The sequence below is a fragment of the Emys orbicularis genome, chromosome 17 (assembly GCF_028017835.1).
Source record: "Emys orbicularis isolate rEmyOrb1 chromosome 17, rEmyOrb1.hap1, whole genome shotgun sequence".
Classification (NCBI taxonomy): domain Eukaryota; kingdom Metazoa; phylum Chordata; order Testudines; family Emydidae; genus Emys; species Emys orbicularis.
In genome coordinates, this window is record NC_088699.1 from 20,551,709 (window position 1) to 20,575,162 (window position 23,454).

General features: G+C 46.9%; 1 protein-coding gene across 1 annotated transcript in view; it reads left to right on the forward strand.

Moving 5' to 3' along the window:
* The first annotated feature begins 2,928 nt into the window (after positions 1-2,928).
* Positions 2,929-23,454, forward strand: part of MMP28 (matrix metallopeptidase 28) — a 45,093-nt gene continuing 24,567 nt past the window's right edge. The window contains exons 1-3 of the mRNA XM_065418443.1: positions 2,929-3,018; positions 15,278-15,357; positions 17,974-18,161. Coding sequence (XP_065274515.1) covers positions 2,929-3,018; positions 15,278-15,357; positions 17,974-18,161 — 358 coding nt within the window. The remainder of the gene's footprint in view (positions 3,019-15,277; positions 15,358-17,973; positions 18,162-23,454) is intronic.

A 23,454-nucleotide genomic window follows, 5' to 3' on the forward strand; every position in this document is an offset into this window, starting at 1 on the left:
TAGGTGACCTCCTGAGGTCCCTTCCAAGCCTGAGATTCTATGATTCTAAACTGACACCAAATATTCCCATTGTACAACCCCTTCCCACATCTCAGCCCTTGTCTCTGATGATATCACCCCTCCAGGCATTCAGGCTCATTGCCACAGTATCTGTGCGTCTGCCCCAATTCCAGCCTCACCACTCCCTTCATTTCCTGTCTTTGGGCCAGCTATCGCTCAGCCTTTTCTGGCTGGAAAAACATCCCTATATCCCACAGCACCTGGGTCTCCCCTTTCTCTTCCTTTAAATCACTTCTGTGGCCTGCAAATCTGCAATCTGGACGACAGACACACATCAGACAAGGCACACGGGAAGAATCAGAGGCTGGCTATTGTTTTCAATTGGGATGGGCATTGAGGTGGCCATTATAAACCGGTGCTACTGCGGCGTCAACCCTAGGTGGCCCAACCCTCTGAGTCCTTCTCCTGAGACAGACTGACTGAACTGAGCTAGATCTCTGTGTATTCTCCATCCACATGAGTTTTCTAGGAGCTCCAGTTGGGCGAAATGCTTGGGAAGAGAGCCCACCGTCTGCAGGGAGGGACGGGTAGCTGGGAGCAGGACAGGTTCAGAGGGAGTCATCGAGGAGCGGCCTAGAAAAGGGGGAAAAGGAAAAAATTCGAGTGAGTCATTACGTGCACACTGCAGCTGGGCACGGGGGGCAGAATGGGTAAACCGCCCCCAGAACGGACCTAGGATTTCAAACAGGATGGGCCCTGGGGTGGTTAGCCCCTCTCTGGTTAGCTGTTGCTACACTGTGATTTTTAGCATGCTGGTATGTCTCCCCAAGGGTATGTCTGGTATGTCTGCAGTGTAGGCATATATCCTGAGTTGCAAAAGACACACAGAGTCAGACTTTTGATCAGGGCTTCTTAACTCTGTGTCGCTGTTGTTCCCGGGTTACTAGTCCATGGTGGATAAAAGTTGGAACAAAGGGCTGGGTGAAGTCATGAAGGCAGGTTAGGAATTCCTTGAGATGAAGGACGGTCTCATGGGTAAGGGACTCAATGCACTGCACTCAGCTCTGACCTCCTTGGACTGGTCATTTAAAAAAAAAAAATCTCCCCGTGCCTCAGTTTTCCCATCTGTAAAAGGGGCTGATAAAACTTCCTCTTCCTCTTTATACTGTAACATCATCAGGATTGTTTCCTCCTATATGTGTGTGCAGCAAAGGGGTCTCAAATTCAGAGACTCTAGCTGCTATAGTAATAGAAATACATAAATAATAATAATGTAAGGCTGGCGTGTGGTGTGAATTCTGGTAGCTTGCTACTAACTCTCTGCAGCGCCCCTAGGTGTGGAGGGGCCGGGATTGGGGCTGGTCTTATTTAACATCTTCATTAAGAAGCTGGAAGGGGCTGGAGCCACGCCTGGTTTAAATGAACACATCCGCAGCCAAGATACTAAACGGAGATACTTGGAACTCCAGCAGGGCCAGAGAAATAAATACAAATCTTGGTGCAAACTGCCCTTCAACTCAGGTCCCTTAGTGGCTGGAGAGGAGCTGCCGGAGAGGGAACGTCTGCCAGACTGTTCTGTTGAGGAAGTGGGGGGCAAGGTGGAGTGGGCGCAGTGTTGCCCCCCCATGAAGCCCACGGCTGTCTGCAGAGCTGTGGCAGGGCCCTGTACCATCAGAGTAGAGCTAGGCCACATTTTTAGCCAAAGCTTTTTGCAGATTCACCTACCCCACAGTGTGTTGTGAATTTGTGTCCATGGTGCCCAATTGTTTTGGGACCCGCCTCCCCCCGGATCTTTAAAATAAATAAATAAAGAACAGAAAAGAAAACCCCTCTAGCGTGTGATGTTGCTGTTCAAAATGACTCACTGTTTCAAAATTTCCTTTAATTTTGGGAAAGGATCACGATCAAAAGTCACCCGAAACATTCCAGTTGATCTCAAACAAAATGTTTCAACGTTTTGATTCAAAAATATCCCTGCTTGGGTTTGACCCCAAACCTTTTTTTTTTTTTTAATTTCAGAAGTGCCAGTGAACCAAAACATCCCTTATTTGCCCAGCTCTGTTCCCGGCCCATCATGTCTCCGTTGCTCCCCCAGACACCAGGTGGGTGAGGTAATATCTTTGATTGGACCTGGGGCGAGACAAGGACAAGCTTGCCAGCGTACACCGAGCTCTTCTTCGAGTCTAGACTGGGAATCTGGGGGGAAAGTGGTTGGCAGAACTAACCAGCTGCTTGAGGACAAGTCCCCTGCAGAGGAGCTGGGTGCATTGGCCAGTGGGGGCCGTGCTGGGCCCTGCCACGTTCCAAAGGGCACGTCTCATCCCCTTCAGTCCATCCCAGCTTAGCAGGGCAGCGCCTGCCCGGAGCTGACTACTGTGGTAGCACCAAGGAGCCCGGCAGGGCACAGGGCTGCCAGCACGGGGCCTTAGTGAGGTGGCATCTTGGGGCACCCCCAGCAGAGTGATGGGAGAGGCGGGTTTATGGGGCGCAGCGGCTGAAGCCAGAGGGGAACTTGGCCAAAGTTTTTATGTGGGGTCACAGATAGGGTGACCAGATGTCCCAATTTTATAGGGACAGTCTAGATAGTCGGAGCTTTGTCTTCTATAGGCGCCTCTTACCCCCCACTCCCTGTCCTGCTTTGTCACACTTGCTGTCTGGTCCCCCCGGGGCACAGACCCAGGAAAATCGTGGCCAGCAGAGCGTTTCCAGCTGTTCCCCGCACGCTGCTGGCGGATCCGCCAGAGCCCCGGGGCTGCCTTCCCCAGCCGGGCCGGCGGGTGCTGGGCTCCGGGCCGGGGCCAGCCCCAGCGGGGGCGGGGAGCCGAGCCCCGCCCAGGCAGCTCGCCTCCGCCGGGCGTGCCGAGCCCTGCCCCAGCTGGCGAGCCCGGCCGGGGCGAGGCGCCAGAGCGGCCGGCGGAGCGCACGGGGATGGAGGCGGCGGCGGCTCTGGTAGCCCTGGGGGTCCTGCTGCTGGCGCGGCCCGGCCCGGGGGCCAGCCTGGAGCGGGGGGCCGCCAAGGTGAGGGGCTGGGGCGAGGGGCGCAGCGGGGCGCTGCCCAGCCCGGGGGACTCTGGGGTGCGCGGGGCTGGGGTGATCCTGGTGGGTATGGGGGGGGGCAGAGGGATCTGGGGGGACTGGGGGCATCCCGAGGGGCATGGGGAGGGGCCAGAGGACTGTGGGGATCCCGGGGGGCTGTGGGGATCTTGGGGGGTATGGGGAGGGGCCATAGGGCTAAGGGGATCCCGGGGGGCTATGGGGAGATCCCGCTATCCCTCGCCCTAAAAAAAATTGGGCTACTTGAGAGACAAACTGAAACTGGCTCGAAGGAAAACGGGCAATTCCTTTATCTGGGTCCATTTGCAGTTGTATTTGGGTTTAAGTTTATTTTTTGTCTTTATGTCACGGCATGGGTGTGTCCTCTCCTGGTCGGTGCGGAGAATTGAGGTGTCAGATTTTGGCACAGAACAGATGGAGCCTTTAGGGATTTGAGGTTCTTCACATTTGGGCTCTGATTCAGCGAAGAGTGACATAGATGCTTAATTTTTAAAACCATGGGTAGTCCTATTGCACTAACTGGAGTTGCTCATGGGCTTAAAATGAAGCATCTGCTTAAAGTTAGGCACGTGCATACAATCCTGCAGGATCCTGGTTTTAATGTATTACCTGCAAGATCTGGGAGAAGCTTCCTCCCCCACCCCCCAGGTGATTATTAGCATTGCCAACCCCAACGGCTCCAGAACCGTGAGCCTAGCTCCTAGAATTGTGAGACTGGCATAAAATCACGAGATTAAAAAAAAAATTGGAATTCTTTTTATTCCCATCTGGGTTTTGAGCCGGTGTGTGGGTGGGTGGGTGGGTGTGGGTGACATTTTTAAGCACCTCTCCTCAGTCCTGAGGGTTAGAAAACAGGAAGGATGGACCAGTGTTTACGGCCTGGGACTTGGGAATCCTATATTCAAATCCCTGCTCTGCTACTGACTTCCTGTGTGGCCTTGGGCACGTAGTCTGTCTCTGCTTCAGTTCTGCATCTTTAAAATGGGGATAATAGCACTCTGTCACAGCGGGTTGGAAGAATGAATACATTAGAGGGTGACATGCTCAGATACTACAGTCCTGCAGGCCACATAAGTACCTTCAACGTTTATTTTTGTTTTTACATGAAAGCGGAGATGAGTGCTCTGAGATCTGCTGATGAATGTGTTATCTAAAAGCTACGTGGTGGTGGTGTTAATAATAAGCCTCAATTAATCACATGACTCCAGAAGCTGAGGCTTTAAGAAAAAACATCAAATCTGGCCAGACTTGCCATTAAAACCACAGGAGTTGGTAACACTGGACTATATAAACTAGGCGCACAAGTTTATGTGCAAATTGTTAATCGCTTTATTTCCTGGCTTGGCCTTTGTTTTTCTTTGTGTTAGTAGTGACTGTAATGGCAATAAAAAATAAAGTTGAAAAGCTACATCTGAAATATCTGAATGTTAAACCATTATTATCCCCTCTATGCACATGGAGAAAAGGAGGGTGTGGATTCAGATCGGATTTGAATTTGGGAGAGTTCGGTCCCAGTCCCATGCTGAGGGCGCTGGCCAATGTTTAGGTGATTCAGGAAAGCACTTTGCCAATTCTCCTTGCAGTCAGCAGGACTTTCTTAAAACAGTGGTATGTGTGCTTCGGTCCCATTGGCATCAATTAAAGTTAATCACATGCTTAAAGTTAAGCACGTGCGGAAGTGTTTTCCGGAATCTGGCTCTCTATGAACAATGCAATAAAGGACAAAATCTCTGTAGCTTGACGAAGGAAACACCGTAAGGCCATTGGAAATAGGCAGAAAGACTGTTTAGAAAAGAAAGGCAGAGAAAGGGTTGACGGAGAAGTGAGAGGGAATGTAAGGCATAGCTGAAACCTTCTTATTGAGGAATTTTTTATACCTCCTCCCCCAATATCGCTGTGGTGTCTGGCTCCCATTTCTCTCCCCCTTCACATGCTCAGTCTTGAGCACAAATTGAATGTACTTCCCTAGGTGTATTTATATGTGCTGAGAAATCCTCCAAAATATTCCTAAATCTGCCTTCGCTTGGTATAGTAGCTTCTCCAATCTAGCCACTCTGTCCGTGTGTGTAAAACTGATCTTGCCAGCACGGGCAGGAGTGGATTTCGTATTTTTGTTTGTTATTGAGTGTTGGGATTAGCCTGCTGTGCTGTGAGAGGTAGTGTGCATTCCCTCTCCCTTGTTGTATCGTGCGGCTTCAGTGGAATTGGTGCTGCCTTTAAAGGAACTAAACACTAGGGCTGTCGATTAATCGCAGTGAATGCCGGCGATTAACGCAAAACAAATTAACTAGATTAAAAAAAAAGTTGCGATTAATCGCAGTTTTAATCGCACTGTTAAAGAGTAATAGAATACCAGTTTAAATGCATTATAAATATGTTTGGATGTTTTTCTACCTTTTCAAATATACTGATTTCAATTACAACACAGAATTTGAAGTGTACAGTGCTCACTTTATATAGGGTGACCAGATAGCAACTGTGAAAAAACGGGACAGGGGGTGGGGGGTAATAGACGCTTATATTAGAAAAAGTCCCAAAAAATGGGACTGTCCCTTTAAAAACGGGACATCTGGTCACCCTAACTTTATATTATTTTTGATTACAAATATTTGCACTGTAAAAAAGATAACCATGCAAAGCAGTGTGAACCAACACACCTTCATTTTCATCATCTGACTCCGATGCCACCAACATAAATTAACTCATTATTTTTTAACCAGAGTCGTCAGCATGGAAGCACGTCCTCTGGAATGGTGGTTGAAGCATGAAGGGGCATTCGAATGTTTAGCATATCTGGCCCGTAAATACCTTGCAGTGCCAGCTACAATAGTGCCATGTGAATGCCTGTTCTCTTTTTCAGGTGACATTGTAAATAAGAAGCAGGCAGCAGTGTCTCCCGTAAATGTAAACAAACTTGTTTGTGTTAGCGATTGGCTGATCAAGAAGTAGGACTGAGTGGACTTGTAGGCTCTGAAGTTTTACATTGTTTTGTTTTTGAGTGCAGTTATGTAAAAAAACACATTTGTAAGTTGCACTTTCATGGTAAAGAGATTGCACTACAGTGTATGAGGTGAATTGAAAAATATTATTTCTTTAGTTTAAATTTTTTACAATGCAAATATTTGTAATCAATAATAATATAAAGTGAACACTGCACACTTTGCATTCTACGTTGTAATCAATTTATTTGAAAATGTAGAAAAACATCCAAAAATATTTATAATACATTTAAGTTGGTATTCCGTTATTGTTTAAAACTGCAATTAATCATGACTATTTTTTTAATCTCACCATTAATTGTGATTATTTTTTTTAAATCATTTTGCATCCCTACCAAAACCCTCACTCTTGTGGGGGTAACCTCATACTCCTACCACAGTAGGAAACAGAGGATGTTGGAGTGGCAGAAATCAAATATGTTCCACTTTACTGAACCGTGTTTCTATCACATTGGCCACATCACAGGCTTTTCATCAGAGCAAGCCTTGGAAGGATTAGGTTTTATCAGCACATGTCGATAAATGTCAGTTTCAGCATATACATACAAAGGGAGGAAAAAGTGTTTGGATAATAATTGAAATTTACAGATCGGCAAAAAAAGAAAAATGCTGCTTGAAAACTAATTCCAGCTTGATTTAAGGCTGTTTGCTTTCTCTTTTTGACGTGTGATGTTGACAATTTGTGTGTGAATGGCTGTAAAGCTTTAACTTTTTGAATTTCAGAGTCTACTGTCATTAAATAATTATTGTCTGACCCCTCCACTGTCAGACCCCCCTCCCACAATTTCATGCAACTGTGAACATTTAAATTGGGGGAAAGTGCTTAAAATACATACTTTTGCACAAGTGTGATAATTTAAATTGAGAAAAATGCTTAAAAATAAATATCACTATTATCTGTTGAAATGATAAAAAAAAATCAAATTCTGCCAACGTTGTTACTAACGGTGACTCAGAGATGGTGATGAGTGTGATATAAGAACCTATATAGAATAGACCTTATGGGGAAGGCACTGGACTTGGATTGATTAGTTTACACGCCCAGCTTTGGCCACAGACTGTCCATGTGCAAATCACTTAGGCAGGCCTGCTCTCCATTTAAAAATTAGATCGATTTAGCTGCGTGGTTCAGGTCTGTGAGAAATTCCACACTCTGAGCCCTAACCCACGGGGTAGACACAACTAGGTCAGTGGAAGAATTCTTCCGTAAACCTAGCTACCGCCTCACAGTGGTGGATTAACTACCTTGACGGAAAAACCCCTTCTGTCACTGTAGGAGGCATCTACACCATGGCAGCCCAGCTGCCGCGCCGTAACTGACCTGCTATAGCAGCTGTAGCGTAGACATGCCCATAGACATAGTCCCTGTCCCAAAGAGTTTAGGCTATCTCTTGCCGAGTGTCTATGCAGTGTCTCGCTCAATGGGACGCTGGTCTATACGTGCTATTTTATTTCTGCTAAGAGTGACACCCCCACAAACTTTCTTTGTGAAAGATTAAAATTAAAATGTTTAAAAAAATTCCTGTACTGGAATAATTCTTTCAATTTAATACCAGGGTATTTCCTACCTTAACAGGAGGAAAAGTAGCCCAGGCGTGGAGGGAGAGGTAATTAGTCAATTTCCTGTAAGGAATAACAGTCATCGTTTTATTGATCCTGTAATCTAAGGAGGAATAAAAGGCTCATTAGATCATAGCTGCTAACAATGGCTAGTGATAGCACCAAGGTGTCACACAGTTCAAAGATTTCAACGTGAACCTCCACATGAATAATTGTGAGGCGATTACATGAGTCACAGATGTGAATGTGCAGTGTGAACAATCAAACTTTCTTTACAGCTGGTTCATGACACAATCATTGCTTATTCCTGAAAATAACACCCTGGAGTCAAATGTCTGAAAGCTTCTGGGACCAGTCAGATTTCGCTTTACAGATTTTTATATTGACTAATGGTGACGGATTCTATTTTTTCCTCTCTTGATATCCCTTTAAAAACAAAAACAACCCCCTCCCCGCAAAGATTAATTTTTTTAAAAAAGAGCAACATGTGCAAACTGGTTGGGCAGATATCTGGGCGTTTGTAGGGTCAGGGCCTCATTCTGCACTCTGGCAAAACTCCCCCAAGCGCCTTAAACCATCTTCTGATGTCACTTGCACCACGATAACTTCTGCCTCTCCCGGGTGTGAGTGAGATGACCCTTGGGCCACCGAGTGGGGAATGCAGGCTCTGTCCCATGTTGCTCAGTGCAAAGCTGAGAAGGCTGGCTTCATTGACAATGGCAGTTATGTTCCCAGTGTCCGTGCTGCGTGAGGGGAGGGTACAGTAACCAGAGCGCGGAGGCCGGAAGACGAAAGGAGGGGGGAGGCATACAGTTCACGAGCAAAGGGGAAATTCTAGTTTACGCTGATGTGAAATTTATTTATTTAATATTAAAACAACTGAGAAGAATCTCTTTGATTGCTCAGCGGAAAATAACACGTCACGGATGACACAAAGGCCTGAAACTGCACATTTCAACCTCCTTGTGGTGGCTGTATTTTTTAAAATTTTTTTATAGGGATATACTATTTATTATTACTGTTCTAGTACCATCCGTGCTCTGCTTGGTGCTTTCCAAACAAGCAGGAAGCCAATGGGCCAGGTTGGTATAGTGCCGTTGCAGGTCTGGTCCATTGAAATTGATGAAGATACTCGATTTACACCAGCTGAAGATCTAGCCCACAGTCCCTGCCCAGAAAAGGCAGGTCAAGAAGACAAACAAAGTATGAAGAGCTTGGAAAAGGCTTAAAATATACAGTCAAAATGTACACGTGTTCTATCTTCATTCCAACCATTCTCTGTCTGTTGGTTAATTTCATGCTGGAGTGGGAGTGGGTCTTGAGGGACATGCAGGAGAGAGCGTTTCTTCCGGAGGAATTTCATATGCAGGGGTGGAAGAGTAAAGCAGGGTAAATCTCGGTCCTCGTTTTCTGTTGAACTTGGTTTGTGTCCCTTTTCGATGACGGAGGAAACTAGAGCTGTACTTGAAGTATCGAATGAGGACTCGCTCCAAGAGGTTATGCCGTCAAGAATGCAGCTTGGGAGTGTGGGAAGCAGACAAACAAGAAGTCTTTGAATCCACCTAAACCACATGTTTAGAAAGCAGTGATGCAGTTAGCATGGATCCTACCAGCCCAGCGCTTACCCTCCCATAGCACTCTTCACCCAAGCATCTCCCCGTGCTTTGTAAACGTTAATTAAATCCTTATCAGTCCTGTGAAGTAGGTATCATTATCCCTGTTGGAGGGAAACTGAGGCACAGGAGTTAAGGGCCTTCTTTTCAGAGGTGCTGCGCATCTGCTGCTCCCATTGACTTTCAATGAAGCTGTTGGCCCTCTGCGCGTCTTAGCTGCCCCTAAGCATAGGTGCTGGAAGTAGGGGTGCTGGGGGTGCTGCCGCACCCCCTGGCTTGAAGTGGTTTCCATCATATCCGGGGTTTACAGTTTGGTTCAATGGCTCTCAGTCCCCCCACTATACAAATTGTTTATTGTGCTGACCATTGGTAACGCTGATCTTGCCGTAAGGAACTCATTGGTTTAACTGCCGAACTGGAATGCACATGGATTCACTTGCGTGGCAGTCATTTTATCCATATAATAACAGCTGGCTCTAAGACAGCGCTTTGCATCAGCAGATCTCAGAGCACTTTGCAAAGGAGGTCAGGGGCATTATCCCCATTTTAAATCTGGGGAAACTGAGGCACTTCCTATTCCAAAATGTATAACCCCCAACACAACTACTTATCAGGGGGCTCATAGAATTGACTTGATTCCGATGCTGATACCTGGATTTGGAAGAAAGGGAAATACAAAAAAAGGTTCCTTGTAGATTTCTGAGACCGATAGCCAGAGAGAGGCTGAGGTCCAAAGGACGTGGCATCCAGTTGAAACTATCATTCAAGTGAAGGAGGAGGGCTTTTGGAGAGTTTCTGATCTAAAACAATTACGATCTGCCTGAAATCCCGCTGTCTTGGGGTTAAGGATTCAACCTGCAACTAAAATCTGTTGCTTCTAATTGTGGTTTCCAAGGGGAGGAAATTCGAATTGTAGTTGCTTCTTGCCTATGGACACTTTAAAGTGAGGAAACACCTTGCCCTCGGCCTGAAATGTCCATAGGGATGTTTTCCCCGGCGGTAATTTTTGCTCCCTTGGAGTGTTATCCAAGGTGAGGCCAGGACATTGCAGCTTTGTCTTCCCTTCCAGCTGCAGGCAACCACGGCCAAGCTTCAGTGGGCTTTGGGTCAGGCCCTGACCAGGAAAGCAGGATCTCTATCATAGGTACTTACAAGGCCCCCATTGCCTTAGTATCTGAGTCCCCAGATCCTCAAAGGTATGAAGGTGCCGACTGCCGAGCTCCCGTTGAAATCAATGGACGTTAGGTGCCTATATACCTTCGAGGAGCTGGGCCTGAGTGCGTCATGCTAGTTGGTGTATTTATCTTCACAGCGCCCCTGTGGGGCAGGGCAGGGCTGTTCTCCTTGTCCTATGGATAAGGAACCGAGGCACAGAGAGACTACACCGTTTCACTTCCCTGCCTCAGTGTCCCTGTCTGCAAAATGGGATAATACACGCCACCTTTTAGGGGCGTGCTCCTTTGTCAGTGAACATCCGCGTCAGGGCCCGAAAGGGTTCAAATACCTTCACCACTTTCACCCCATGAATCCCCTCCCCCCGCAGCATCCTCAGCCCTCTGCATAGCAAGTCCCTCCTGACCTGGCTTGACCTGCTCCCTGGGGCGCTTGCTGCCTTCTGTGAGCCGCCCTGGCTTCCAACCAGCCAGAAGAATTTCCCTCTTGTTTTGCTCCGTTCTCCAGTGTGGAGGGAGTGCTGGGCATATTTTCCTTTAATGCTCTGCTATTTCCTGCTGCTTTTTATATTGCATGGAAAATAGCATTTCCCCTTCTGCGGTGGGGGGAGGGGGCTAAAACTTTCCTACACTTTTAATGACGGCTTCTAGCTCTGCATAGTAACTTTAAACTGTAGCTCTAATGAGATTTAATCCTCTTGTTTTGATCAAGTGACATAAAATCTCCCTATTTGTATTCTCTGGGTGGGGGTTCAGAGCTGTTGCAATTCTAGAGGCTGTGTTGTCTATTGGTTAGAGCAGAGGCGGCTACGAGTCAGGACTCCTGGGTTCCATTGTTATAGTCAAAGGTCTCTGGTGCAGGGACCTAGGCCCCAATCCCCAAAGCTATTTAGGCACCTGCCTTCCATTGATTTCGGTGGGAATTAAGTGCCTAAATACCTTTGAGGACCTGGACCCTTGTCGAGTTCAATGTCTGATAATTGCCATGCAGAGCCAGAGAACTACACCCACAAAGCAGAACTCACCCCTTTGTTCATAGGCCAGCATGAAACCTATGCATCCACTTCACTACTAGAAGTTTGTATCTGCATCCAATCCGTGATCCGCAAAAAAGGTCCGTGGATATCTGTGGATTTGCAGGGCTCTATTCATTACCTCTCCGCGCAGGAGTTAATGTCACCCACAAGGAATAATCATTCTGTATCATTCAAAGCTGAGTGAAAATCCAGAACGTTTTAAGGGCTGGTATATGCTGGGAAGTTAATTCAGAGTAGGCCTGGTGTGAATTTGAAGCAGCGTAGCTATTCCCGATTAACCCCACTTTGTGGATTAAACTGATTTGGAATATGGCACTCTGGAATACAAGCATCCAAACCGAGAGTTAATCAGGAATAGCTATTCCAGAGTAACTTTCCATATAGACAAGAGCTTCACAAACAGCATGAGACCTTGTTGACACACAAAAGTTACTCCAGAATAGCTATTGTGCTTTAAATTCATACCCTACTTAAATCGTAGTTAACTTTCAACTATAGACAACTTTCTTTGTAGAGAGAAATAAATTAGCTTTCCCCCCGTTTTAAGAATTTGAGGTATTATTAAAACACACACATGGAAATGTGCTTAAAACATGACTTTAAAAAAAAAAAGAAGAAGTATCCCTTTTAATGTTTGTAAAGGGCTTTTAGACTCTCTGATTAAAAAGATGCTGTGGCAAAACAGTATTGTAATAAGACATACGCTTTTTATATCAGGGACGTTGGCTTTCCATTTGTGCTGTATAGCACCTTTTTATGCAATGAAACAATTTGAAATGAATCTGCAGAGCAACAAACACAAAGGTATAGGTGTAAAAAAAAAGGGGGGGGTGGGGCGTGAGAAACCATCTATTCCTCAGACATATTTTTTTCTATGGTGCTGTTGTTGTAGCCGTGTCAGACCTAGGATCTTAGAGAGACGAGGTCAGTGAGGTGATACTTTTTATTGGACCAATTTCTGTTGCTGAGAGAGAAGCTTTCAAGCTACACAGAGCTCTTCTGGTAGCTTGTCTCTCTCACCAACAGAAGTTGGGCCAATAAAAGATATTACCTCGCCCCCCCCTTGTGTCTCTAACATTTTGTGTGTGTTGGCTATACCAGGTGCTATATATCACAACTAGAAAGACGTTGGCTTTTCTGATTAAAGACCGATCTCTGGCAGGACTATATGATGAAATCTGTGGTCCGCCTGCTCCGCCCCCCCAATCTGGAATGCTGATAAAGAAAGGGGAGTACCGGAGAGAACAGAGATGGAATAGTGCAGTGCCTCTGGGGGTCTGCTGGTCTCTGCTGAGCCTTGGCTAGAACGTGTATTAATGAGCAATGTGCTGTCTTTGTAGCATGCTAGGATAGCATGTAATGGACACGGCTTGGCTTTCCCTGAAACCGATTGCTCACAAAGACCGAGCCAAACCGCAAAGTCACCCGACTGGATCAGAAACGTGAGGGCTGCGTGCAGTGAGATGAGCTTCAGTGCTAATGAATTTAAAGTCAAGCACCTAGGAACAATCATTGGAAACCTTAGGACCTGAGCGCCTCGCTACCATTGATGGATTCATCCTCACAACCTCCCTGGGAGGCAGGGCAGGATCCCCATTGTACAGATGGGGAATTGAGGCACAGAGACACCATGGTCTTGTCTACACTAAAAAATGTTGCTGTTTTAACTATGCTGGTATAGTTAAAGGGGCAAAACCCCCCAGTGTAGATGCAATTGTGGTATAAAAGCATTTGTACCAGTATAGCTTTTTCTGATTCAGCGGAGCAAAATGAGCGATACCGGTATAACTGGCTCTGTGCGAAGGCTTTTAGGGATGTAACTCTGTCTGCAAAAATCACACCCCTTAACCAACATGGCTGTGCCGCTAAAGCTTTGAGTGTCGACTGGGCCTAAGTGACTTGTCCAAGGCCACCCTGGAAGTCGGTGGCGGAGCTGGGAATTGGACCCAGATCTTGTGGCGAAGGCTCTAGCCTGTCTTAGACAAGCTGTAGCGAAGGACAGTGTTGGAGAAGAAGGCCTCAGAGGAGAGAGTCTGAAGGAGCTGAGATTATAGCCTGGGAAGGAGAAGGTTGAAGGAAGGCAGCTACAAAAACACTTCCAAGGGGTGAAGGGAGGGAACTGTTCGTCTCACAGAATAGTAGGAGCAGCAGGCTAAATGTGATGGAGGGAGAAATCCGAGATGATAGCAAGACTAATGCTCATAGCCGTAGCAACTGAAGGTTGGAATGGACTCGCCAAAGGGAGTTGAGACAACTAGGCCCTGATCCTGCTCACGTTGAATTCAGTGGCAAAGCTCCCGTTGTCCCTCACGGGTGCAGGGTTATGGCCTGTCATGGCAGACACCAAAGAGGATGGGATGTTAATGTGACAGAGTGTAACTTACCTGTCCAGGAACTGGGGAGGTGTAAGGTAAATAGTATTTAAAAGGCCCTTGTTATGTTTGACAGCATACACACAAAGAAGCTAGATAAAAACGTAAATACTCTTGCTGGAAGGTTGCAACGTAACGTAACTTTATTTCTCAGAATTCAGAAAGAACGACACAAGAACCCCAAACCAGGAGAGACAAAACAGGCTGCTCCCTGGGGGCAGGGAGGCATAATTTTCCAGCCTGACTCTCATCACAAACTTCACTCCAGAGCACTCTAGCCTGCCAGCAAGACCAGGAGCCCCTTCTCCCCTTAAAATGATAGCTTGCAAATCCAACATGGTCCTCAGGACATCACAAATATATAGCTTAAACGAAAATATCCACATCCACCCTGATTTACCCACCCACACAAATGTATTGCTGACACCGGGGGTGATTATAGCTGAAGGGGTTTTAAAGACCAAGGGCCTCTCAGTCATTGTAGCGCCATTGAAGTCAAAGGAGCTGCACTGATTTACGCCAGGTGATGATTTGGCCCCAAATGTTCTCCTCATCATTGGTGCAGTTTACACTTTTGACCTTTCTCTTGCCTCGGTCTCACTTCAGTTTCCCATCAGTTACTCTCTCTGGTAGCAGGAAAGGTTGGTTGTCTAATGAAACTGTTTCCACTGGGATGGGAGACAATTTCCTGGGAACTTTTCTATGCATATTATATGTTGGACCAAGTCTGAACTGACGAGGTCCCTTTATTTAAAATAATGAATAATTAAAGAAAATCGGGAAAACAGAACTCCCTGGTTGCAGAGCAGAGAACACCAGGAGAGCATGTTCCCTCTCCAGGGATGCATCCGGTTCTTTTGCAGCAGAAGAGAGTGCGCACAGCTTTACTGTGGCCCCAGATCTCTCCTGGGCTCGATCCTTTCCCCCACTGAAGTCCATGGGAGTCTTGCCATTGACTTTGTAGGGAGCTGATCAACATCCGGCGCCTTCCTCGTCCCTCAGCGGTGTAGAACCATTTCAGCACGCTTGGGGAACTTTGGCTACGGGCTGTGTGGTCGGCAGGCTGTGCCCAGAGCGCTCTGTTTGAGAGGCATGTTGCAGTATTTCCAAACTACCTCCCTCTGCTGGCTGGAATCAGAATGGCCCAATAATGTCATAAGGCCTATACTGCCAGCAGAGAAAGAAGAGTCCCTTTTAGCTCAAGTGGTGAGGCTGGTGCTTTTGGGACAGGAAGATCAGTTCGGTGACTTCTGTCCCCACTAAGATCACAGGAAGCAACATCCACACAGCTGTGTACTCCTAGGTGGGCCTGGTTTTGCTGCACTATTTCCAAACATGAATATTGTATCCCAAGCAATCAAGTGCAGATGAACGACTGTTAATATTCTCTGGCTTTTTTTTTTTTTTTTCCCCAGTTGTGCTTCAGCTACAACTTACTTTTCTGTCTTCCAATTTTTCCTGTGATGGCAGATGTTCCTGGAGAAGTACGGCTACTTTGATGAGCCAGCTCCTAATGGACCCACTTCCGCGCAGTTCGCAGAAGCAGTGAGGTAAGAATCTTCCTTTGTGTAGAAATTTCAAATGCAACAAACCAAGATCCCCATCGAGCCCCTGGCTTCTGGGTTGTGTGAGCTGTACCCTGACCTTAGGGAGGGTCGCCAACTTTCTACTCACACAAAACTGAACACCCTTGCCCCGCCCATGTCCCACCGATGTCCCGCCCCTTTGCCGAGGCCCCACCCCGCCCACTCCCCCGCCCTCCTGTCGCTCGCTCTCCCCACCCTCACTCACTTGCTCATTTTCACCAGGCTGGCTCAGGGGGTTGGGGTGCGGGAGGGGTTGAGGGCTCCGGCTGGGGGGGCAGGCTCAGAAATGAGTTCAGAGTGCGGGAGGGGGCTCCAGGCTGAGGCAGGGGCTTGGGGCATGGGCGGGGGGTGTGAGGGCTCCAGCTGGGGGTGCAGACTCTGGGGTGGGACTGGGGATGAGGGGTTTGGGGTGCAGGAAGGAGATCTGGGCTGTGGGCTGAGGGGTTTGGAGTGTGGGAGGGGGTTCTGGGCTGGGGCAGGGAGCTGTGGTGTGTGTGGGGGGGGTGAGGGCTCCAGCTGGGGGTGCAGGCTCCATGCTGGGGCTGAGGGGTTTGGAGTGTGGGAGGGGGCTCCAGGCTGAGGCAGGGGCTTGGGGCATGGGCGGGGGGTGTGAGGGTTCCAGCTGGGGGTGCAGACTCTGGGGTGGGGCTGGGATGAGGGGTTCGGAGGGCGGGAGGGGAATGAGGGCTGGGGCAGAGGATTGGGGCATGGGGGGGTGTCAGGCATGCAGGCTCCGGGCGGCGCTTACCTCAAGCAGCCGCCGCGTCCCCCCACTTCCGGCTCCTACGTGGAGGCGCGGCCTGGCGGCTCTCCGCGCTGCCCCGTCTGCAGGTGCCACCCCCACAGCTCCCATTCGGGGGACGACATGGCAGCTGTTTCCCAGGAGCCGCGCGGCATGGAGACTAGCAGGGAGGCTGCCAGCCCTGCTGCGCAGCGCCGCCAACCGGACAGTCAATGGCGCTGACCGGAGCTGCCGGGATCCCTTTTCGACCGGGTGTTCCGGTTGAAAACCGGACACCTGGTCACCCTAACCTTAACGTCTCTTCCCAGCAAAGGTCTTTTCCTGTGGCCTGTCTATCTTCTGAGCAGGCAGAAGCACAGCGGGTTGTTCTAAACTACACAGCCGCATGCCCAGCTCCCAGCAGCGATGCGCTGACCTGCCCCGTTCGGCCCAGGATCTGACTGCGCTGATTAGTTTGCCTTTTATGGCCTGGTTAGAATAATATCCTCAGCAATGCTGCAGTTCAGGGCTGGCTGGAAGATTTCATGAATGCCTGGGATGACAGCCACACTTATAACACCACCACCTGGTTCCTCTATGGGGCTTTTCAGCAGTAGATCTCAAAGCACATTACAAAGGAGGCCAGTATGATCAGCCCCATTTTGCAGATGGATAAACTGAGGCACAAGACATGGGTTGCCCAAGGTCACCCAGCGGGCCAGGAGTAGAACCCAGGTCTCCTGAGCGCTAGTCAGGTGCTCTGTTCGCGAGGACACACTGTCATACGTAGCGGGGCCATAGAGTCCGGGGCCAGAAGGGTCCATTGTGGTTGAAGGATAGGTTGTCTCCCGGAAGCTGTGCCCTTCCTGGGGCTTTAGTTACCTGATCAGTGCCGGGGTGGGCTTCCCACCCCAGCGCATCCTCATGGATTGTGTTCGGGGCCATGGAGGAGATTTGCCCTTTCCGAGGGAGCCTGGCTCCAGAGAGTTTTCCCTCCCTTCCTTCCCCAGGTGCCCAGCCTAGGAACGTCAGCGAGAGGGGAGTTTCACACTAGTAAAATGGCGCCAACAGCCAATGCAAAAGCTCTATCGACCTCTGGCTGTATTGCGTGAACAGCCCCAGGAGCATAAACGTGTGGCATCCAGGAGTGCTGGGAGCTGACTGTTTTCTTTGCCTGGGCCCAATCCCCTGGTAGGGGACAGGGTTACCGAAGGCTAATACGCCATCACACGGCAGGGGTCCATGTGTGCTGCCTCCTGTTCCAGCTACCCTGGGCCACACTCTGATCTCAGAGACACCGGTGTGCCCCCGGGTTACTGCACTGACTTCAGTGCGTGTACCCCGGTCTGATTAAAATCCATTCCATCCGGGGCCTCCCCTGCTAAGTCTGCCAGCCGGAGCCAACCGTGCTGCTCGCCTGAATGTGGGTACCTTCCTGTGAGACACTGAACTGGGATGCGCCGACTCATTTTAGCATGTGGCGCAGTGGTTAGAGCACAGGCCTGGGAGTCAGGAGGCCTGGGTTCTAGTCCAGGCTCTGCTGTCGCAGTCTCTGCTCTGTGCCTCAGTTTCCCCTCTGTGCAGTGTGGGTAACCACATCTCTAAACAGCTTTCAGATCTGTGGATGACGAGTGCTGCATCCTGCTCCCAGTACAATGAGAGCTTTGCCATAGGACTCAGTGGGACAGGGATCTGGCCCTATAGGTGTAGAGCACTATCATTTCCCATAATGCACCAATGCCAGCGGCTCTTCCGTGTGAACCAGTGATTGAGGGCTGGGTGGCTCCAGGTCTTGCTATCATTCTGCGTGGCTATTCATTTCCCCGCTGGTTCTGATGTTTCTTCCTCTTCTTTCTCAGGGAGTTCCAGTGGGTGACCCACCTGCCGCTCAGCGGGGTCTTGGATACTTCCACGGTCCACCAGATGAACCTGCCACGGTGTGGTGTGAGTGATGCAGAAAGCCACGCTGCCTGGGCCGAGCGGGTGCATGCCCTGCTCTCCGGCAGACGGGCCAAGACGAGACGCAGGAAGCGCTACGCGCAGCAGGGTAGGTGCTTTCGCTGTTCACTGAGATTTTCATGGGCTGAGTGCAATAATGCAGGCTGCTGGCCAATAAAACCTGGGTGCTTGCCCAGGCTACATGCCATTGAACTTTTACATACTGTGACTTGGTTCCCAGAGCTCCTGTCACTTGGCTGAGGTGCTGGTAGCCTCTCCTAGCAAAACAAGAGCAGAAGACCTAGTAAGTTACCTCGTCCTGCTGCTGCCTAGGATGGGTTGTTCCTAGAAGCTGCCTGAAGATGGGCCCTTCTGCTGAGTTTTACCCATTCTTTTGCATGTCTGACCTCAGCAACAATTAGAGCTGATTGGAAACTGAAATTTCTGTTCCGTGGGAAATTGGGAAATTTAGATTCTTTTTAGGGCTGTCAAGCGATTAAAAAGCTTAATCGTGATTAATCGCGCTGTTAAACAATAACAGAATACCGTTTATTTAAATATTTTTGGATGTTTTCTACATTTTCAAATATATTGATTTCAATTACAACACAGAATACAAAGTGTACGGAGCTCACTTTATATTTATTTTTGATTACAAATATTTGCACTGTAAAAAACAAAAGAAATAGTATTTTTCAATTCATCTCATACAAGTACTGTAGTGCAATCTCTTTATCATGACAGTTGAACTTCCAAATGTCGAATTATGTACAAAAAAACCCCTGCATTCAAAAATAAAACAGTGTAAAACTTTAGAACCTACAAGTCCATTCAGTCCTACTTCAGCCAGTCACTCAGACAAACAAGTGTGGTTACAATTTGCAGGAGATAATGCTGCCCGCTTCTTGTGTACAATGTCACCTGAAAGTGAGAACAGGCGTTCGCATGGCACTGTTGTAGCCGGCATCGCAAGATATTTACATGCCAGACACGCTAAAGATTTATATGTCCCTTCATGCTTCAACCACCATTCCAGAGGGCATGAGTACGTACTGATGATGGGTTCTTCTCGATAACGATCCAAAGCAGTGCGGACCGACACGTTCATTTTTATCATCGGAGTCTGATACCACCAGCAGAAGGTTGATTTTCTTTTTTGGTGGTTCGGGTTCTGTAGTTTCCGCATCTGAGTGTTGCTCTTTTAAGACTTCGGAAAGCATTCTCCACACCTCGTCCCGATCAGATTTTGGAAGGCACTTCAGATTCTTAAACCTTGGGTTGAGAGCTGTAGCTATTCTTAGAAATCTCACAGTGGTACCTTCTTTGCATTTTGTCAAAATCTGCTGTGAAAGTGTTCTTAAAATGACCATAGGCTGGGTCATCATCCAAGACGGCTATAACATGAAATATATGTCAGAATGCGGGTAAAACAGAGCAGGGGACATATGATTCTCCCCCAAGGAGTTCAATCAGAAATTTAATTAATGCATTATTTTTTTAACGAGCATCATCAGCATGTCCTCTGGAATGGTGGCTGAAGCATGAAGGGGCATACGAATGTTTAGCAGATCTGGCACGTAAATACCTTGCAACGCCAGCTACAAAAGTGCCATGCAAATGCCTGTTCTCACTTTCAGGTGACATTGTAAATAAGAAGCAGTCAGCAGTATCTCCTGCAAATGTAAACAAACTTGTTTGTGTTAGCGACTGGCTGATCAAGTAGTAGGACTGAGTGGACTTGTAGGCTCTAAAGTTTTACATTGTTTTGTTTTTGAGAGCAGTTATGTAACAAAAAAATCTTCATTTGAAAGTTGCGCTTTCACGCTAAAGAGATTACACTACAGTACTTGTATGAGGTGAATTGAAAAATACTGTTTCTTTTGTTTATCATTTTTACAGTGCAAATATTTGTAATAAAAATAATAATATAAAGTGAGCACTGTACACTTTGTATTCTGTGTTGTAATAGAAATCAATATATTTGAAAATGTAGAAAAACATCCAAAAATATTTAATAAATTTCAATTGGTATTCTATTGTTTAACAGTGCGATTAATCGCGATTAATTTTTTAATCATGATTAACTTTTTTGAGTTAATCGTGTGACTTAACTGCGATTAATCAACAGCCCTAATTCTTTTTTTCCTTGTCCTGAATCATAATGAAAAGCCAAACTTCCCCATGGAACAAAAATTCCAAAAAAATTCTATTTGGGAGCATCAAATTGTTCCATTTCGCTGATGTTGAAACACTTCATTTTGGTAATGTCAAAACATTATAATGTAATTAAAAGTATTATAATAAATATTCTTTTAGTATTATAATATATAATGCCATATAAATGTCTAAACAAATCGAAATGATAAATCTGAAATGAAACATTTGCATCTTATCAAAATGCAGCATTTTGATTTTCTCGAAATGAGAGCCCATGACGATTTGTTTCAACATATTCCTTATTGAAATTGACGTGGTCCCATGAAATATTTTGATTTTGACAAAGTTGCATTTTCCAATGGAAAACTCTTCTGTCGGAAATTTTTTGACCAGGTCTAGCAACCCTGAGATCCTGTTATTTATTCCAGATCATCTCTGCATGTCCCGCTATGTCTGTTTTAAATTACTCTGGCAGCCACTACAAGCGTCCAGCTCTAGGCTTGGCCGGGGTAGTTGGATGTATTTTTTATTTGATTCTTTTCCTGGCTGTACTGCAGTAATTTTACACTTGGAGAAGAGGGGGCAAGAAGATAGAATGATCTTTACTCCCTTTCAAGGACATTTGAACGCATCTGTCTGTTTGCTAAGTATAATTGCACCTATTGGACCATAACGTCCCTGATCAACATCAAGGAAATAGCTGACCGAAATTAAAATTATGTGACAGGCTTGTTAGTGAGAAGGAAATTTTGGAAAACATGTATCTGCCTGTTCCAGCCTTTTAGAGGTTAATGGCTGAGCAAGTGCTGAGTTGATCCCGGCACTAGGATTGTTTGGAAGGAATCGCACTGAACATTGATTCTGAAAATTGTCCCAAGTTTCTCTCCACAGACAATAGCTTGCAAAGACCCTGCTGTAAATGACTCTTATTTGGCATTGTTCTCAGTATTGAAAGGTCATGCCTTGCGGGTTCTATTCAATCTCTTTTACTGTCGTATCTGAGCATTCGCCAACTGTGCATTAAGTAACATGGGTAACCTCTGGCCTGCATAGTTCATTCCTCCCTGGGGAGAGCGGGGTGTGTGCTGTGGAGCGTCTTGTTTGGATAGGGTTTGGTTTTGCTTTAAATGTCCAAGCAAATGTGTTTGTATCTGAGAAGGCAGGTCAGGGAAATGCACCTGGCACTTGGAGTGGAAGCGGGTAAAGTTTGTGAGGGTCCCGTGGGAGTTCAGATTTAAAATTTTTATTAAAGCTAACGTTAAAAAAATTATATAGTACGTAGGTCGGGAACAGAGTGTCTGTACATCTGGGTGTAGTGTTTAGATTATCCACAAATACAAAGTTAGTTTTTGAAATGTCATATGCTACATAGAGTACATAATCAGCAATAACCCACATTTAGGTGAATAAGAACATAAGAACGGCCGTACTGGGTCAGACCAAAGGTCCATCCAGCCCAGTATCCTGTCTGCCGACAGTGGCTAATGCCAGGTGCCCCAGAGGGAGTGAACCTAACAGGTAATGATCAAGTGATCTCTCTCCTGCCGTCCATCTCCACCCTCTGACAAACAGAGGCTAGGGACACCATTCCTTACCCATCCTGGCTAATAGCCATTAATGGACTTAACCTCCATGAATTTATCTAGCTCTCTTTTAAACCCTATTATAGTCCTAGCCTTCACCACCTCCTCAGGCAAGGAGTTCCACATGTTGACTGTGCACTGTGTGAAGAAGAACTTCCTTTTATTTGTTTTAAACCTGCTGCCCATTAATTTCATTTGGTGGCCCCTAGTTCTTATATTATGGGAACAAGTAAATAACTTTTCCTTATTCACTTTCTCACACCACTCATGATTTTATTTACCTCTATCATATCCCCCCTTAGTCTCCTCTTTTCCAAGCTGAAAAGTCCTAGCCTCTTTAATCTCTCCTCATATGGGACCCGTTCCAAACCCCTAATCATTTTAGTTGCCCTTCTCTGAACCTTTTCTAATGCCAGTATATCTTTTTTGAGATGAGGAGACCACATCTGTATGCAGTATTCAAGATGTGGGAGCACCATGGATTTACATAAGGGAAATAAGATATTCTCCATCTTATTCTCTATCCCTTTTTAATGATTCCTAACATCCTGTTTGCTTTTTTGACTGCCGCTGCACACTGCGTGGACGTCTTCAGAGAACTATCCACGATGACTCCAAGATCCCTTTCCTGATTAGTTGTAGCTAAATTAGCCCCCATCATGTTGTATGTATAGTTGGGGTTATTTTTCCCAATGTGCATTACTTTACATTTATCCACATTAAATTTCATTTGCCATTTTGTTCCCCAATCACTTAAATAGATTTAACAATACAGTTTAGATATTAGAATCCGAATACTTGGGTACATCACTCATGAAAAGTTGTATGGAGATTTGGTTGTGCAAAGCAAAATATATCAATGAGTGGAGATTATCCCTCAGTAATTTGAGAATTAGGTTGGTTGTCCACTTAGAAAATACAATCCACAAGGAAAGTATTTGTTACTTTCCTGACTGCCCTCATCCCTCCTGGTATTGCCGATGTCCGGTGATGTGTTCTATGTAGATGTCCCTCAGCCACCTGATGGCATCCGACACCATGAGTTGCTGCATCAGCCGAGCGTAGCGCTGACCGATTCCGCATTCTCTCAGCACTCGCTCGTTACTGGGGTCCCATGTGCCTAAGGCTCTGACAATCAGTCCGTGTGTCTGGACCTGGTAACCCTTAGCTCTCAAGGTGTCGGCCAGAGGGGCATATTTCTCTACCTTTCGAGCTCGGGCATGGTGGAAGGCCGGGGTCCTGTTCTCGAAGGGCACTCTGACATCCACCATGATGATCTTCTTCTGGTCCTCGTTGGTGATGACGACGTCCGGTCGCAGTTGGCTGTCGGTTCTGGGGATATAGTCTCAGACTGGCCCGTGAGGATTCTCTGTCTCCTGCACAGATGAGTTTGACCCTTATAACAGAAAGTTCCTCAGTGCTTGAGGCCTGGGGTCAACTCTGGACCCCGTTCTGAAGTTTGGTGATTCTTTTTTTTTTTTTAAGCAAGATAACTAATGCACTGGTGCCATCTCATTGTGAAATCCAAGTGGAGATAAGGCACAGGTAGATTTTCCCACAGTGTAGCTATTTGAGATCAACACGGTCCCCCCACCCAGAGATGACCTTGCTGGGCTACATCACAATGGCCTTATCTGCATTAGGATTATGGCAGCCTATTTA